Below are 16,974 nucleotides of genomic sequence, written 5' to 3' on the forward strand. Positions count from 1 at the left end.
GCACCACTGAACAGCACTTTCTGTGATGATGACAACGTTCCACTTTGAATATCCACAATATTATTTTACAGACCACAGAGAATCCTTAGAGATTTCTACTTGGAGAAAATGGCAACCTGTCTTATAGAAGTTACCTCTACAGTAGTGGAAGCCAAGGCTTGAGACTAGAGATGACTTTTTGCACATTGATATTACATGCCAGCTTCACATATTTCACAAAGACAGAAAACAAGTGAGCATAACAAGACTTCCTTATTATTTGTAATTGCCCCGGTATCTCCCTTGATAGAGTGTCAGGCAATGACTGTTGGCTGGTCTTCATTTCCTAGTTGTAGAGAGCGAACGGGGAGTAAATTATGCAGAAATGTCTTGGGTTTGCTTTGCAGACTGCTCCCTGTGGAAGAGAAGATGACAGCAGTAGCTTCCCTCTGACTCTCAGAGCATCAGCTGTTGCATAGATGTGTAGAGGGCGATGGCCAGGCCTGAATCTGTAGGGGTGTTGCCCGGGCTCCCTGACATCCACGGCGTGCCCTTCCTGACAGGTGAGGTGGGACTCTGAGGCCGGAATGGGAACATGATTTCAGAAAGTCTCAGGGGAAAGAGTTCTGGACTGAGAAAGGTGACCTTTGACCCCCCTTGCTGCTGTAAGTTTCCATGCCTCTTCTGCTTATAGAGCATGACAGAGGTTGAGGGTCTCCTATCTGCCACTGGGAAGGATCAAGCCAAGGGTGGGGAGAAATCATCCAGGGTAATCCAATGCTGGGAACCATGTCAATGGAAATTCCCCTCAACGGTGACTTCGTGGATACTTTCAATATTCGTATAAGAGATACCTTATGGTGACCTGGTGTGGACATTTTTAATTCTATGGTCATCACAGAGATAGCACACTGTCTGTGTTTCTAATTGACAGGAACAGTTACTGGCAGAGCGTTGCCTTTGGGATTGCAGGCATCATGGCACTTCTGGTATGTTTTTCTTTTTCAAATAAACTTATAGAACAAAAACCCCAGAATAATCCCCTAGATGTAACATTTTCCTTCTCTAGCTGTTGATGTCCATTTTGTTTAATTTTTTGTTTTATTTAGTTTGGTGTGGCGTAGCAATCTGAAAACAGTTATCATTACTCATTCTAAAAAGGAATCTAAAATAGCAACGTTTCCAAATTTGAAGCATTTCTTAAAAGGAGCCTGGATTCAAAATTCTGACTTTATCTTTATCAAATGCTTTTGACAATAAGAAATCTTCTGGAAGAAATTTAATAAACATTTCTTGGAGGGACAGCACAGAGAGCAAACGTCAGGGTGCCTCTACAAAATGTATCACCAACCTGATTTCTGAACAATGCTTTTGCACACTCGGAGCTATTTTTTACCAGCATTTAGAACTCTATTTACAAAAATCCAAAACTGCTTCTACATTCTTCTCCTCCATGACCACCCTATTGTTCAAGCATTTGTCTAATGCAAGCATTTCTTTCTCTGATAGAAACTGTAACCTGAAATGAATGAACACAGAGAAAATAACAGCACTTTAACTTCTGATTTTATTCTTTTCCCCTCAAATGAACAGGTAATAAAACACTGTGTCCAAAGCAAAAGGCAGGGCCTCCTTTTCCCTTCTTTCACAGAGTGCCAGAAAATGTAAACAATATTTAGGTTGAACTTCTGAGTCCTCTGAATCTTCTGTCAGTCTTCAGAACAACATTCGTGTGTTTGTTTATACCAACATTTAACAGCATAAAGAGTGAAACGAACAAATGGTCTGAGGCGTTTATAGGAAGTGTTCAGATTTTGATACAATCTTGTATCTGTATCGCTTTAGTCTGACAAAGAAAAACACTGCTTTAGGAAGTGGGTCATGTGGTTGTACAAGTGCTTCGTAGATAGGCCAGATATGCCATGGTTCTGGTCCGAGTACCACTGAAACACAAGGGGAAGAAGCTTATTTTATTGCTGCGACCACACAGTGCATCCGGCTTTGACTATTTTGTGCTCTCAGAACCTGCTAATTTTTCTAGTATTACCATTGAAATACCTAACAGTACTTGTATAAATAAAATAGTTTACATCTATACATGAAGAACAAAAAGATTGAAAGCCCTTTTATTTTCACCATTGTTTCATATTTTTTAAACCTATATGTGAGATCACATCGGGGTGGTTGAGCTTTCACAGGGGCCAGCACCCTGGGATTCCGAGCCCAGGTTCCAGAGCTGGGGTGCTGGGTTGGTTACTTTGAATTTCCAGAGCTTGGTTTCCTCATTTGAAAAAATGAGGGGGTTGGATTTCACTTCCTCTAAGGCGCCTTCTAGCTAAAAAATTCCATGAAGCTTTTAGCCTCTGAATCTAATTCCTCTCTATTGTAGAAAATTCACAATACATATAACCATAAACATCTTTCGTAGGAGTTAAAAATAGTATTATTAAAAAAAAAAAAACAGGGAGATGGTATTATGGATTTAAATTTTATTGCTGGAGAGATGCCAGTAAGATGACTTTCACTGAATAAAGTTGGCTAGTGGTTATTGATGTAATACTATATTCTTGTGAGTTGAATGCACTTTAAGAGTCACAATTTAAAAAATGGTAAAGGGGATAAAAAAAGACCAGAAAAGTCTCACCTCACCCTCTGTAAATTATTTTAAGAAGTCAAATTTCTGAAAGAAGGAGGGTTTCCTTTTCTAGGTTCTTGTGCAACATAAGCAAGAGAGGGAGAATTGGAGAAAGGGGACGGAACCTCCAAGGATTGTCTCCCTTGACTTGGGTTTTGCCTTATTTTCCTCTCTGTCTCCATTTCCCATTCCTCAAGCAACTGGATTTCACAGCTAGCTCATTCGTTCATTCAGTCAGTGAAAATATGAGCTTCTGTGATGGGACAAGCACATGTCAGGTCCTGAAAACACAGAGGTGGAAGGATTCTCTTGCTCTGAGTGGAACCGCGTGATTTCTGGGAGCCTCTGAGGTTTCTGACAGCCTTTTGTGATGGCTTCTTACCGAATAAACAGAATCACCTGGCTGCTTTGAGTTTACAGGGATTTGAAGCACATAGCTACACTCAGTATAGGACCATAGAACTGCTGGATGTTTGAGTTAGAAGAGCCTCTAATCTTGTGGATGCCTTTATTTAATATATGACTGGACTGGGGTCACCAGAGGTGGCATCATTTGCCTAGTGGTCCTCAGGGAGTTCATGGAAGATCCAAGAGTCATTTGCTAATGTTCTGCCTACTCTATTGAATAGCCTTCTTGTCAGGTTTTAGCAAAAAAGAAAAAAATAAAAAGGAAGAAGAAGAAGAAGAGTCCTCCTTTTAGCTTAGGGGTCTAAGGCCATCAACCTGAATAAAATGAAATCATGTACCATCGCCTGGAAATCCACTTGTGCATTAACCAAAGCTTTAGCAATCTGCGCTGAGTTTTGAAAGTGCACATTATCTGCAACAAAGAGAGAGAGTTAAAGTGCTGTTAAATACCAGAAAGCAGAGTGACAATGTACTGCCTGGAAATGAACACCAACAATTATCTAGTCATGCAGTTGACATTGTCAGCAGTGAGTAATCACACTCACTTATGGAAATGTCCCTGACTCTTAGGTACTGACCCTGAGCACAGGCATAGGAGGATGCTTAATGTTTCTTAAACAAAGTGATGCTGGCTCAGTATTTTTATGTGTAAGAGTCTTGCTTAAACCTCACCATCTGCTGTTCCGTGGATGAGAAGATAGTCTACATTTCTGAAATATTCTGCTCTTGCCATCACAGTTGAATTCTGGAAAAGGGGAAAAATTAACATTTTAGTTGCTGCAAGTTCTAATAGAAAACTAGCTAAATCATTGTGCAATGGACTTAGCACCAATACTGAAATTATGTATTGCTTTGGTTGATAAATATTTAAGAGTCAGAGCAACACATTTTCATCATCATTTGCATTACTTCCATCTGATTCTTAGTTTGAAAAACTGAAAGTTTATGTGTCATATGTTACATATGAGTGAGACCTTAGGCATAAACGATGCCCGCTCAAGCTGTGTTGGGGCTGGGGGTGGGGAGGAGGATGAGGAAAGAAAAAGTAGAATCCAGAGGGAGTTAATTCCTTTCTAGTAAGGTGTTTTGCAGCTGACAAAAGATCATCATATTTGCTTGTGGACCCAGCAGAAGTGTAAAGTCTGAATGACTGCTTTCCAATTATTTAGCACATATGAAGTAAATTAATGACCTAAATAAAACAGAAAATGCTTACTTTATAGTGCTTGAGATTATCATCCTTTGTTGGGAGGCCCATGAATCGCTCTGTGTAGATAGATGCTGTAAAATATGTAAGAGCATGAGGTTTGCACGTGATAACTCAGGCTGGAGAGTGAATGTATTAGTCTCTCAGTCATGTCTGATTTCTTGCATCCCTGATAGGTTCCTCTGTCAATGGAATTCTCCTGGCAAGATTACTGGAGTGGGTAGCCATTCCCTTCTCTAGGGGATCCTCCCAATACAGGTGTTGAAACTCTGATCTCCTCCATTGCAGGTAGATTCTTTACTGTCTGAGCCAGCTCCTCAATCTCCCAGTGGGAGCTGCTGAGGAAAGGTCTTGCTTTCCTTTCTGTAATGCTCCACCCTAGTCATTTGCTCTGCTAGTTGTCTCAACAAGCCTGGAGAAGAGATGCAGAAGATTACAGAAACAGGAGCACCTAACAATAGAAAGAACAGCTCTTCAGTTTTTTCACTTCTACCCAAAGTTCTTTGATGGGGGAAATGTTGAGCTAGGAATGACGTCATTACATTTTAAAAGAAATCACAAATGCAGCCAACTCTAGTACTCTCATTGGTCTCTTAATTAATTTGGGATAGAAATATGTCCCCCAATTCTTCCTCACCCTCCAACACACTTTTTCCTCTGAATAAAGATTCCCAAGTCACAATTGTCTCACTTTCACCTCAACACAGGGAAGAGCATGTAATGAAAGCTAATTTTTGTGCGTTTATTATAATCAATTCCAAATAGTCATCCTGCATTGATGTTAATCATAAAAATAGGCACACATGGAAGGTATACTTCTTGAACAAATTTTTTGTTTCTTTGACTTCTGGAGTAACGTAACAGGCAGCTGCAAACTGGTTGTGTCGTGGTGAATTACTTGGCTTGGCCTGATTTTCCCTAAGAGCTGCTTAAAAGCCAGTTTGGCTGCACCTGTGTGTCTGCACAAACAGAGTTAGCTCTGATTTTTAAAGATTTGGTTCATCAGGGGGCACAAGGTTTCTAGGAGAGAATAACAATTCATTGGGTTTTGGAAGAATCCTTTCTTGTCTTAAGATTTCTTTGATTGTTGCAGCATGATTATAATGAATCATATAAACAACCTCATTTATAGATTATATTTTTCCCAGTGATGCTGGGGTGAATTTTACTGCATAATTTGTTTTCCTAGCAACCTTAAATATAGAGTAATTATGTGTTAAATGTTTTTGCAGCAACATTTATGAAATGTTTCCATACCGTAATATTCCCAGCTGGAGACCGGAGCCACTGCTATCCCACATTTGAAAAGACCAGTTCCTGAAGCAAGGGCCAGCGATGAAACATAACCTCCATAGGACTGTAGAGACATTGTTAAGAGTCAGTCCCAGATTCACTCTCATAAACTCTCCAACATATTTGTATAATCATTCTACTCACAATACGTGCTGATGGGAGCTGGGGAATATGGATTGGGGAGATTAAATGTCTATCTTGCACTCTGCAGCAAGTTGCAACAATTTCATCCTAGTCAATTACAAACACTTGGTGTGCTGATCAGAACATGGAGGGGGCAGTTTAAGAGATAGATACAACTGCAATTTTTCTGCAGAAATTTCTTTACCCGTGCCTCTTATGTTTTTACAACCAGGACCTTGCTATGGCAAAAGCAGAACTTTACTCTAAAAAAGTGCACACAAAAAAAGATCATTTCCAAATGTAAAAGCAAGATACATTCCACAATGTACAACAGTAATGTGAGGCAGAACTTATATCTGTGTATTTACTTAATCTGTTTTCAAATGAGAACATCAAGAGAAGGACACAAGAACCTTTTGAGTAGTTTAAGAGATGGTCAGAGTTTGTATATACGTATTCTGTTTTGCGAATTTCTGGCATAGCAGCTCAAAGGAGGAAAAGCCATTGGTGCCTTAACAAACCTTACCTGCCCCTACTACCTCAACTTAATGGGAAAACGAACACAAAAGGAGATACAAATTGCAGAGTCTGAAGCAGGTTTAGCACTCATCACTTTTCTTTACCAGGGAATCGGTAGGTGATTCAGAAACCCTGATAACAGAAGGAGATGTGTGTCTGTGTCACTTGGAAATTTGAACCTTTTCCTGAAAATGAAGAAATGAACAGAGAACTTCATAATAAAGCTGCATCTTCTCCCAGAAGGCAAATTTTGTCTACCTGTTGGGAGAGAGATGCTTCCTCCGGGCACATGGATTAAGCAGGGTCCTGGCCATACTCCCACCCTCACCCCCACCAATGTCTGTGCTAGATTAGGATGTGATTTTCTTGCCCCAACACAGGAACATCCCTACAAATCAAAAGAGGACAATATGGCTCTCTAACTAAGGGTGTGCCTTGTTATTACCACAAACTTCTGGGAATGATCTGCCCTATGGTCAGGAGAGCTCATATCATCTTTTGCCACAGAAATGTCAGTCTTAAGAGAGAGTAAGGGAGAGACAGAAGACAGACATGGTGAAATCAGGCAGCAGGTCAGTGGCCCGCGTCTAGTCTTAATCCATGAAATACATGGCCTGCGGGGATCAGCTAAACCCTCTTGCTGAATTCAATTGTTAGAGAAAGAATGCTCTAACTAGTTTACAGTTTTATGTTTCCATCTCCAGGGAATCTTACTGAGGACCCTTGGCTACAAAACACAGGCTAAAAGAGGCAGCTCCAATTATACCGTGGCCTCCTTTCATTATACTTGGAGGAGAACTAAAACGTATTTTAATAGAGGAAAAATATATTTTAAAAACAGAAGGAAAATGTGGGTTTTAAAGTCATTTTGATAAATGAAAATTCTCATCAGGATCAAACTTTTACTTATAAAAATAATCTGTTTGGATTGGTAGGTTAGCAACAACTATTACTGAAATGAATGATTTCTTCGTTCTTAATTTTAGATTTAAATGCATGTAGAGTAAGCCTGGGAGAAGGAAATGGCAACCCACTCCAGTGTTCTTGCCTGGAGAATACCAGGGATGGGGTCGCACAGTCAGACGCAACTGAAGTGACTTAGCAGCAGCAGCAGCAGCAGAGTAAGCCTGAGTTTCCCTGGTGGCTCAGACGGTAAGGTGTCTGCCTACAATGTGGGAGACCTGGGTTCAATCCCTGGGTCAGGAAGATCTCCTGGAGGAAAAAATGGTAACCCAGTCTAGTATCTTTGCCTGGAAAATCCCATGGAAGGAGGAACTTGGTAGGCTACAGTCCATGGGGTCGCAAAGAGTCGGACACGACTGAGCGACTTTGCTTTCACTTTCAGAGTAAGCCTGAGTCCTTTAGAAATTTGATTGTTTACGGTTTTATTGGAAAAGTATGTTCACTGAAAATTATAATACTGGGTTCTGCTTTTCCTCTTGTATTCCCCATAACACAAAATAGAACAGAATGGTATTTGAAATTAGAGCATTTGCATATGATAAAAAGGGTTTTGAACATCTCTGTCCCAAATCCTAGAAATTATAAAAATATTAATCTGTATTTGTTCACTGATTAGATAAGAGTGTGGTATCTGAATAAAATGTTCACGTTTTCGATATGAGCACATTGTCTCCAGAAATTTGTAAAAACAAAACTAGTATAGCAGCAGCACAACAAAAGAAGGTGTACTTTAAATTCTCAGGCAGCTTAGAAAAGCTGTTTCTATTGTAGAAATAAAGAGAAAAAAAAAACCACCCGAGTTGACTTTTTTCTGCTCTCCCATGGGTGGGGCTCCAAGGCAGAGTGGGTGGATGCAGTAAGAAAAGAACCCACGGAGCAGATTGGCCATGAGAATTCTAGAATTTTGTCCTTTGCACTTAGATGCCTTGCCATTTTGTTTAAATGAAGGATATCTTTAAAAACTTTCTTAGAAGGGCACAGAATTTTGAGGGATTTATGGAATAGTATTCTGATGGGAGCTATAAATCGGACTGGACTATTTTGCCTACAGACAATAACAATAACTAGTTAACATTTGTAGGGCTAAGGTCATTGCAACAGTCTTTGTGGTCCTACAGGCTCTGTCTCCTTTCTCCCCCATCCCACTTCTCTTTGCTCACTGGCTCTCTTAATATTCTTTGAACTCTCTAAGCATGATCTGGCCCCAGGACTTCTGCAAATGCCACCATCCCCTGCTTGGAATTTTCTTGTCTCCACAATTGGCATGGCTAAATTCCTTCCTTTTTCAAGTCTTAACTCAAAAAAAAAAATAAAAAAGTCTCACCTGTCCTTCTAATCTAAAACTGCATCAATTTTGTATGATGCTCCTTACTCCTTTCTTGTTTTGCTTTCCTCCATTGGACCAATCATTGTTTAACAATCCTATCTGTGCTATTTATTTATCTTGCTTATTGCCTTTCTCCCCAACCCTTCCCAACTTGATAAAGATAGAGATTTTTGTCCGTCTTGTTAATGAATGTCCCCCCTAGCACTAACGATGTGATCTGAAACATATTGGGAATAGAATCAATATTTGTTTAATATATGACTTTCCTATGTAACTCATCTAACTCTCACATTGACTTGGTGGGGAAATTATTGTTGCATTTCATGATGAGGAAACTGAGGCTCAGAATAAATTTAGAGTAAGTGGTGGGGCTGAGACTCAACTGGAGGATATCTGACAACAAGCCACTTCCTCTATATCCCTACATTAGGGCAACCTTTTTGGCAAGTTTTAAGTTCAGAGTCTAATATAGTCTCATTAGAGGTGCATTTGTCCTACTTTTACATCGTTGATCACACATAGCAATTCAAATTGCTTATAATTAGTCACTGGAAGAGAAAGGAACTAAGATTAAATCACGAACTAATGCTTATTCAACACCACCTGGCTAGGTCTATATTAACAAAGCAAAGCCCATAAATAAGGTTGTTATTCTAATAATTTAGCAAAACCCCTGCTGCTCTTCAATTGTCAGAATAATTGCTTTAATTTTTCTTCATATAAATCAAGGTTTTTCAGCCTTGGCACTATTGACATTGGGGGCTGGATAATTCTCTTCTGTTGGATGCTGTCTTGTGCACTGTGGGATATTTGACAGCATCTCTGGCCTCTACTCACTAGATGCTATAGCACTCCCCCAGTTCTGACAACCAACAATGTCTCCAGACATTGCCAAATGTCCCCGAGTGGCAAAATTGCCCAGGTCAGAACCACTGTCATAACAGACACTTCCTAATCATAGGGCTGAGTACATAGTACATATCTACTAAGTAGCTAAAAACCAGGCTACTAGATGTTAGTTTGTGTGCCAGAAAAACGAAAGGGTACAATGAAAATGCCTTCTCTCCCATTCTTCATCTGGATAATGGAGGCAAATGGTTGATTTGTAACTTACTGACCAACTGGCCAAAGAAAAAATTGTGTAGTCAGCTTTAGTGTATTTCTCAGTTTAGCAAGGTGTCTAATACTTTGTGGAAACAGATACTTACAAAACACAGTAAGAGGTAAACAAACCCAAATGGTCACTCTCAACATCTTTCTCTTTCCCTTCTCCAATTTCCCATAGGTCTCTGCTTATTGCATTATAAAAGAACACACAAAACTATGACCTATTTTTACCCCTTTCATCACTGCCTAAATTCAGGCCCTTGGTATTTGTTGCCAATATTACATCCCTCCTTGTCCTTTGAACCACTCCCTCTCCTAACATCAGGCCAGTCTTCACTCTGCAGCAAGAATACCTTTCTAAGACTCCAGTTTCACTCCCTATTGACTTCAAGACCACTTCTCAAAGAGGTACCCATGATATCAAATACTTTTTGGTAATGCTATATTAAAAAAAATTAACAGGTTTCTTTACTGTTCTTCATGGAATCTATATGCACTATTATATAGACTTCATAATTTACCAAATTATTAGACCAGAGAACATTTGCCCCCACATTTCGTGGTACTAATACGACACATTGGAGGAACTTTAACTTAGAGGATTAAATTCAGCTTCAACAGTCTCATAGATATGTGAGATGGCCAATATTGCGCTAAGCATTTGAGAAACAAAGTTGAAAGACAAAGTCCATTCCACTGATGAGCTTACATTCTTGTGAGAGAAAACAATGTACAAACAAGATAAACGGTAATTCCTATAAGAGCGATAATAAAGAGCTACTGGAGCATACAACTTATATCTGAGTTGGGTCTTAAAAGAATAAGCAGGAATTTTGCATTTTGGAGAGAGGAAGACATGGGGCATAGAAGAAGAGGATGGGCATTGAGGTGCAGGGAACAGGAGTGATTGACTCAGGGCACAGATAAATCAAATTATTCCTAAGGTGTGGGGAGAAGTAGAGGGAGACGAGACTGAAAAACTAGGTTGTAATCAGATTGCCAAGGGCCTTGCAGTTCTGTCTGATCAGTAGGCATTTGAAACATGGCACTCAGAAGAGAGAGGTGGGGACTAAAGGCAGGCATCTGGCAGTTGGCCTTGTCTTTGAAACCATGTGGATTTCCCCAAGAAAGTGAAGAACAGTGAGAATCAAGACCAGATCCAGAAAAACACCAACATATAAAGGATGAATAGAGCGTAATGATCACAGAAACAGAAAACTAAGAGGAGAAACATGTTACAGAGTCATGGATAAAGCCCACTCTCCTTCATGTGATGAGTGGGTTTCTTAAATCATCTACACACGTGGTTCTCTACCAAAGTACTTCAACCTAAAATGTTCTAGAAATGAAATTAAAAGTTCACTTTATGGTTATTTCAAAGCCTGAAGTAAAAGCAAAGTGAAAATCTGAGAGACATGTTTACGATTATATGTAAGTCTTCAGTTCAAAATGTGAATCTTTCAAGAATTTACTTTAGGAAATTTTATAAAAATGGATGGTAAGAAAGGTCTTATCTGAAATGTTTCACTATAAAATATTTCATTTATTTCCACCCATTTGAATTCCATTCTGTTTTGATACTTAACATTTGATAGTTTTAAGAAGAACCAAATGGCTCGAAGTAACAACTTTCCACAAATTCATAACAGCTCTTCATCTGGTCACTGAGCTGAGAGGAATCCTGCAGATTCCCTTCAATATTGGGTTTCATTCCCTCCATCTTGTGCAGGCCGCTCTCAGAAAATGGCCAAGAAAAACAACCCAAGCACAAATGGCTGCAAACTGACTTGCAAATGTACAAATTCAGACCAAAAAGTGAGACAGGAACTCTTCTTTGAAGGGTGATTATCATAATTTATAATAGGCAATTCTAAACTCTTTCCCATAGTTCTCTGAACTTTCCAGGGACTTCATTGCCCAAGACTGGTAAATGTCGCCACTTTCTTTCAGTATGTATTTAGAAAACCAGTTTAGTTTCTCAAACCTGAGAAATGATCTCCACGACCTATAACTAGTAATTAATTATCTCTTCCCAGTTAGCAGAAATTAACATTAGTTCTGGGAAAAAATCTGATTACAAAAATAAGAATCAAATAGTCAAGATATGACTAGGATAGACTGGGTCCTAGGGAATTTATACTTTGAAATTTCCTGTAATTTTCAACTTTATCTTAGCTTTTCATTAAAATGAAATGATGAAGTATAAAAGAAATATGTTAACTCTAAAATAACAAAGGGGATTAAACCTATGATGAACATGGTTCAGTTCTATATACTCTAATAGCAGAAATTAAGTGAAAGAGTACTAATTATGAGTTAATTTTCTATATAAGGGAGAAACAAAATGATTTTTAAAAAAGGAACAAACACTTAAAGCCACCACTTTGAAGCCCAGATTATCCAAATTGACTGTTTCCATTGACAGATCAAATTATGTTGCAACATTAACATTTCATGAGAAATCTTATAAGCGAACACTTTAGAAAATGATGATTGCTGAACCAAATAACAGGCATAAAACATATAAAACAACTCACCCAGCCCCATATGGCTATTCTTTTTTCATCAATGAAACCCATTTCTATGAATTTTCTAAAGTAAAAGAAACAAATTTTTAGAATTTTAAGTGTGTACACATGACATTTACTTCATTACACAAGCATATTTAATCCAAAGATTTAATAGAAACGCTACATTTTCTTTGTTTAAACACATGCATAATAAAGTTGCATTTACAAATAATTAAAATAATATTATCGTGTTTTCTGCAAAGGATAAAAGGAGCTGTTAAACTCTATGGTACATCTATTGAGTAGTACTCTCATGGCTGTAAGGCCTCCTACCCTAATTGACTGGTGAGTTACTTGGGGCTCAGATGAAGAAGCTCATATTCAGCAAATGAGTATTGACCGAAAGGGGAAATAATTTTTTAGTGCACTGAACAAGTAAATGGTTAGTTCAGGTTCTCAGACTACAGCTACCTGTTTTTGAATTTAATATTAAATGTAGTTAAGTTATTTATAAGTAAAAAAAAAAGAGAGACAGGCTCATAGTAACACCAGAAGTAATACCATCTTGAGTGGGACCAAATTTCCAAAACTGCAGGTTTTGGGGAAAAAAAAGGTTTTGTTGTTCCTGTTTTAAATTTTATTAATTTCTTATGATTTTGTTTGCTTATGTGTTAATGTGAAAGAATTTCAATCTAAAATGGTACTGAAAAATATAAATGAAAAATCGCACACAGGTGCCCTCAGGACTGAGAGACTGATTTCCATATATGCCTGATGTGCAGAAAACTGATATTACTGAAATTTTCTTAAATGATAGGGAGTTGGCCTCATATCAACCTTGGAAAGTTTTGCTTATGGTTTCCAGAGACCAGAACAAGAAATGACCCAAGTCAGGTTAGTTCCTCAAAATACATTGAACTGAGCTTTGTTTGTGTGATGGGACTGGTTTTATCTGCCCAGGTAGTAGTCAAAGTTGGTCTCTGTTTTTGATTTTAACAGACTCTCACTGAACTCTTCCCTCTTTATATTCCCTGCCTATAATACAGCCTATCCCAACCATCAATGAACTGCCCTATAACTTGCTATAGTTTGTGAGTCCAGAACTGCAATTCCTCTGCTATACCTGAATAAACTCATTTTTAAACAATTTTGAGTTTGCCTCATTTTAACCTTTTATTTAAGTTGACATGCATTATAATTGGAGAAGGGCAGGGAAACCCACTCTAATATTCTTGCCTGGAGCATCCCATGGACAGAGGAGCCTGGCAGGCTACAGTCCATAAGGAAGCAAAGAGGTGGACATGACTGAAGCAACTTAGTCACACGCACACATTATAATCACTGTCTCATTTTTGGTCACATCCGTCCATGGAAAAATATCTATCCCTCTCTCATTTCATATTTAGATACCCTCTGTTTATCATGGTTTGGACAACTATATGTATCTTTTAGAATATGAATATGATTCATTCAAGCTCCATCACAAAAGAGCCTCCATTTGAAATCAAATTTGAAGACAAATCTCTCCTTAGGAGCAAAGGGCCACACTTAATGGTGACCTTCAGAAAGTCCTGGGAAACCTTCAGAAATCTAAGTGCATTGCTGGTACAAAGCAAGAGTGTTCTGGGCTAATTTACTCCATGCTTACCTGAGGGCTGGTGTTCGAGAGTCATTGTGATTTATTTAGGGAATGTTTTGAAAGAAGAAACTCTCAAAGAAACAGAAGCAGTGGAAGAAAAAAGCAAAGTGAATGAGCCATTACAGAGGCCTGGATGGGACAGTGAAGGAAAAGAAGGGCATGAGTCCAAAGTGACACTCATGACCAGAAAAACTCCTTTTTTTTTTTTTTGGTTGCCTTAAGTGACATTAATGTCCTTCCTCGTTCTTCTCTGGAACTAGGATGGAGTGATTTGAGTTAGTTGAATAATGGAATTTCTTAAAGGGATTTCACAGCAACCATTTTGCTTGTTGCATGGATTCAAAATGCACGTTTCTGCTGCACAGAGGAGTTGGGCAGATGCCCGGGACAAACAGATGGGAAGAAGCCCCGTCAGTCACAGCTTACTCGACACTAATTCTGAAGGACACTGAGGCGTCTTCAGGGGAGAGATGCGGTAGCAAATGGAGAGTTGCTACCTGTGTGGATGCTTGTTCACAGTAGGTAGAGAAAACGGGCTGTCAACTGTGGTATTTTGGCAATTTGCCCACAAACTTCAAAAGCCAAATGAAAGAAAAGAAGGTTCACTTTCTTTGTCAAAAAAAAAAAAAAACCCAAACAAAGCAATCTTGCTGCTAGTGCTTGAAGCCAGTTCGAAGCCATAAAATCAATCATGATTTTATGATCTCCCAGAAGCTAGCAATCATATTGCCTTGCATCTGGGGTAAAAGCAAATAACAGGTGATACATGGGAACAGGAAATTCTTAACAGCTCCCTTCCTAGGTTTATTCCAAAAGGATGACATTTACAGGAAATGATAGCGCAATAGTTAACATGGAAATGAAACATTAACACTTAATGTGGCAAGACTAGGTTAAAGGTTAGCTAGATAATCTGAGCACTTTGAGACCAACTAGGCTTTATAAAATTTACCTCCAAAATTCTGAAGAGCTTTCAGGAGGGTTATCAGAAATACTGCCAATAATGTAGTTAAATCAACAAAATGTTAATAACAGGGGAAAAAGCATGCTTTTCTAATTTTGGAGACTGGTCTGGACTTTACAAATTTTCTCTCTTAAAAATAACCCTAGACTAAAGATCAGTTTGAACCCTCTTGATTGATTTTTATTCTAGTTTGGAAATGTCTTTATTGATATCATGTATAACAGTATATTGTTTCTCATATAATTCTTCTTACCACTATTCTTGAAGTTATATAAAATTTCAAAATTGTGGGAATGTCTAAAGTGCCGAACTTACCACAAATGAGCAGATTTGACCCTATAACTACTGAAACTTTAAGGGACTCACATGTGTACCACTTGCAAAGGAGCCTGACGAATGAAGGTCTCAGTTTTACTTAAGTTTTGACCTCAAATATATTTCCTTTGGGACATTCAAAATTTGTGCAGCTGTTGGGCTTTTTCCCCCTGCTTTGCTTCATTGAATTTATTTCTCAACCTTGACTAGTATTTACTAGTATTTTCAAACATGTACAATTTGTACGTATGTACATATGATTTTTTTGGTACGTAAAAAATTTAGCCTGATTGCATTTCCTAAGAGATTCAAGGAAACAGATTTCATTCTTTCTTTTTTTTTGCAGGAAAAGGTAATTTGAGGACCATGGACAGAGAAGCCTGGTGGACTATGGTCTGTGGGGCTGCAGAGTCAGACCCAGTTTAGCGACTGAACGACAGCAACAAGAGTTGGAGGACTATCATAGAGGGATTACAATCCCAAGTCCTCAGGTCAGACATTCAGGGTCTGATTCCTAAAACATTTCTCTGGAAAATTTGTGATTGAATTCTTTCCAGAAATATCACTATAAATCTATCCTCTAGCTTTTGTCTTCTCAAAAATCGGGTTTCAAGGCCTCCCTTGTACTTTTGCAGAATAATGGCTTCAAGCAAGGCAAAGGCCAACCCCAGTTGGCATCTCTACTGCTGTAGATGCACTTTGCATGGGCCGCACAGACACCCCTGTTCACTGAGGTAAATACAGAAAGTTCCATCTAACAACCATGCTGTCTGTTGAGTGTATGTGGTTTATTCACTCTTCAGAAACTGTAAATGCACTGAAAGTTGAGATTGTAAATTGCATGATTTTATACAGAGTATTGTAATTGCATATACTACTTCACCTGCTCTTGAATGGCTGAGTCAATGAGTGAACATATGTCTGACTTACAGTACAAAAACTTTCTTCAGGTTCCATCCAAAAATGGCTCAGAGGAGGTAAAGGTAGCCAGTTACAGCCTCTGGTCCATCTTCATTTCAGTTCTAAGCGTAATTTATGTTATTGTAAAAAACCAATAGAATTTGTGGCTTCCTGTTCTATGTGTTGAACAGAAATAACAATTTAAGTTAAGGTCAATGCATGGACATCAGATTTAAATTTTCAATTCATCCAAAGAAAAACATTAGGAAGTTATCTGGTCTATCTCTTCTGTTTCTTGAGGTATTCCTCTTAAATTTGAATGCCACATTTTTGGTGATAAATAAATGCACAAACATATAATGATGTATGATGGTAATGATTGTTTTTAATCAACACCAAACAAATCACTTTTTAGCTCTACCAACTTTGGAAAGTTGAATTATAAACCACAGTTTACATCTTTGTCCTTTGATATTGTCCCAGAATTACATGTCCCTGGTGTTTTATTGCATGGTTTAATACAAGCAGGTGTGACACACAGCCAAAAAAGAATTATGTCTATAATGCTGATAGCTGTGTTAATATTCTTAAGGCATACCATAGTCTTATATGAGACATTTTATCTTGGAATTTTTCTTTGAATTACCTTTCCTATGACTCTCTGTCACACAGAAATATCTCTCAAAAAAGTTGAAATAGCAGAAAGGCCAAAAATCTGGGTGAGTAGGAAAGATGGAACCTCCTAGAAGTTAAGTGTGAGTAATGCCTACATATTGTGTAGCGTTATTTAATAATTTACTTATTAGTTTGTTAGATTTTATCCAAATAGACTTTGCTTTTAATTGACAGTTTTGTGTGTGTGTGTGTGTGTGTGTGTAATTAGTGTTCACAGAATGAAAATTTTAAAGCATATGATTACTTTTCTATTTAAAAAAAAAATCACTTGTGAGTCTAAACTCTTCTGCTTTGATTAGAGACAAAAATATACAGAAAAGTGTTGTCTGGACCTGGCTCCTAGTTGTTAAATACAGTCTGTGCTATGCATGCTACACTGAAATCAATAACCACTAGTGATATTAAGATGA

General features: G+C 38.3%; 1 protein-coding gene across 5 annotated transcripts in view; it reads right to left on the reverse strand.

Annotated features, from left to right (window-relative positions):
* Positions 1-1,527: 1,527 nt before the first annotated feature.
* The window catches only part of FAP (fibroblast activation protein alpha), a 74,818-nt gene continuing 59,371 nt past the window's right edge, over positions 1,528-16,974 (reverse strand). For all 5 annotated transcript variants that reach the window (XM_065931647.1, XM_065931646.1, XM_065931648.1 and 2 more), the window contains 6 exons: positions 12,099-12,153; positions 5,487-5,586; positions 4,239-4,303; positions 3,695-3,767; positions 3,361-3,434; positions 1,528-1,922 (listed from right to left, as the gene is read on the reverse strand). In XM_065931647.1, coding sequence (XP_065787719.1) covers positions 1,821-1,922; positions 3,361-3,434; positions 3,695-3,767; positions 4,239-4,303; positions 5,487-5,586; positions 12,099-12,153 — 469 coding nt within the window. In that variant the 3' untranslated portion in view covers positions 1,528-1,820. The remainder of the gene's footprint in view (positions 1,923-3,360; positions 3,435-3,694; positions 3,768-4,238; positions 4,304-5,486; positions 5,587-12,098; positions 12,154-16,974) is intronic.

Source organism: Muntiacus reevesi, chromosome 3, assembly GCF_963930625.1.
Source record: "Muntiacus reevesi chromosome 3, mMunRee1.1, whole genome shotgun sequence".
NCBI lineage: Eukaryota > Metazoa > Chordata > Mammalia > Artiodactyla > Cervidae > Muntiacus > Muntiacus reevesi.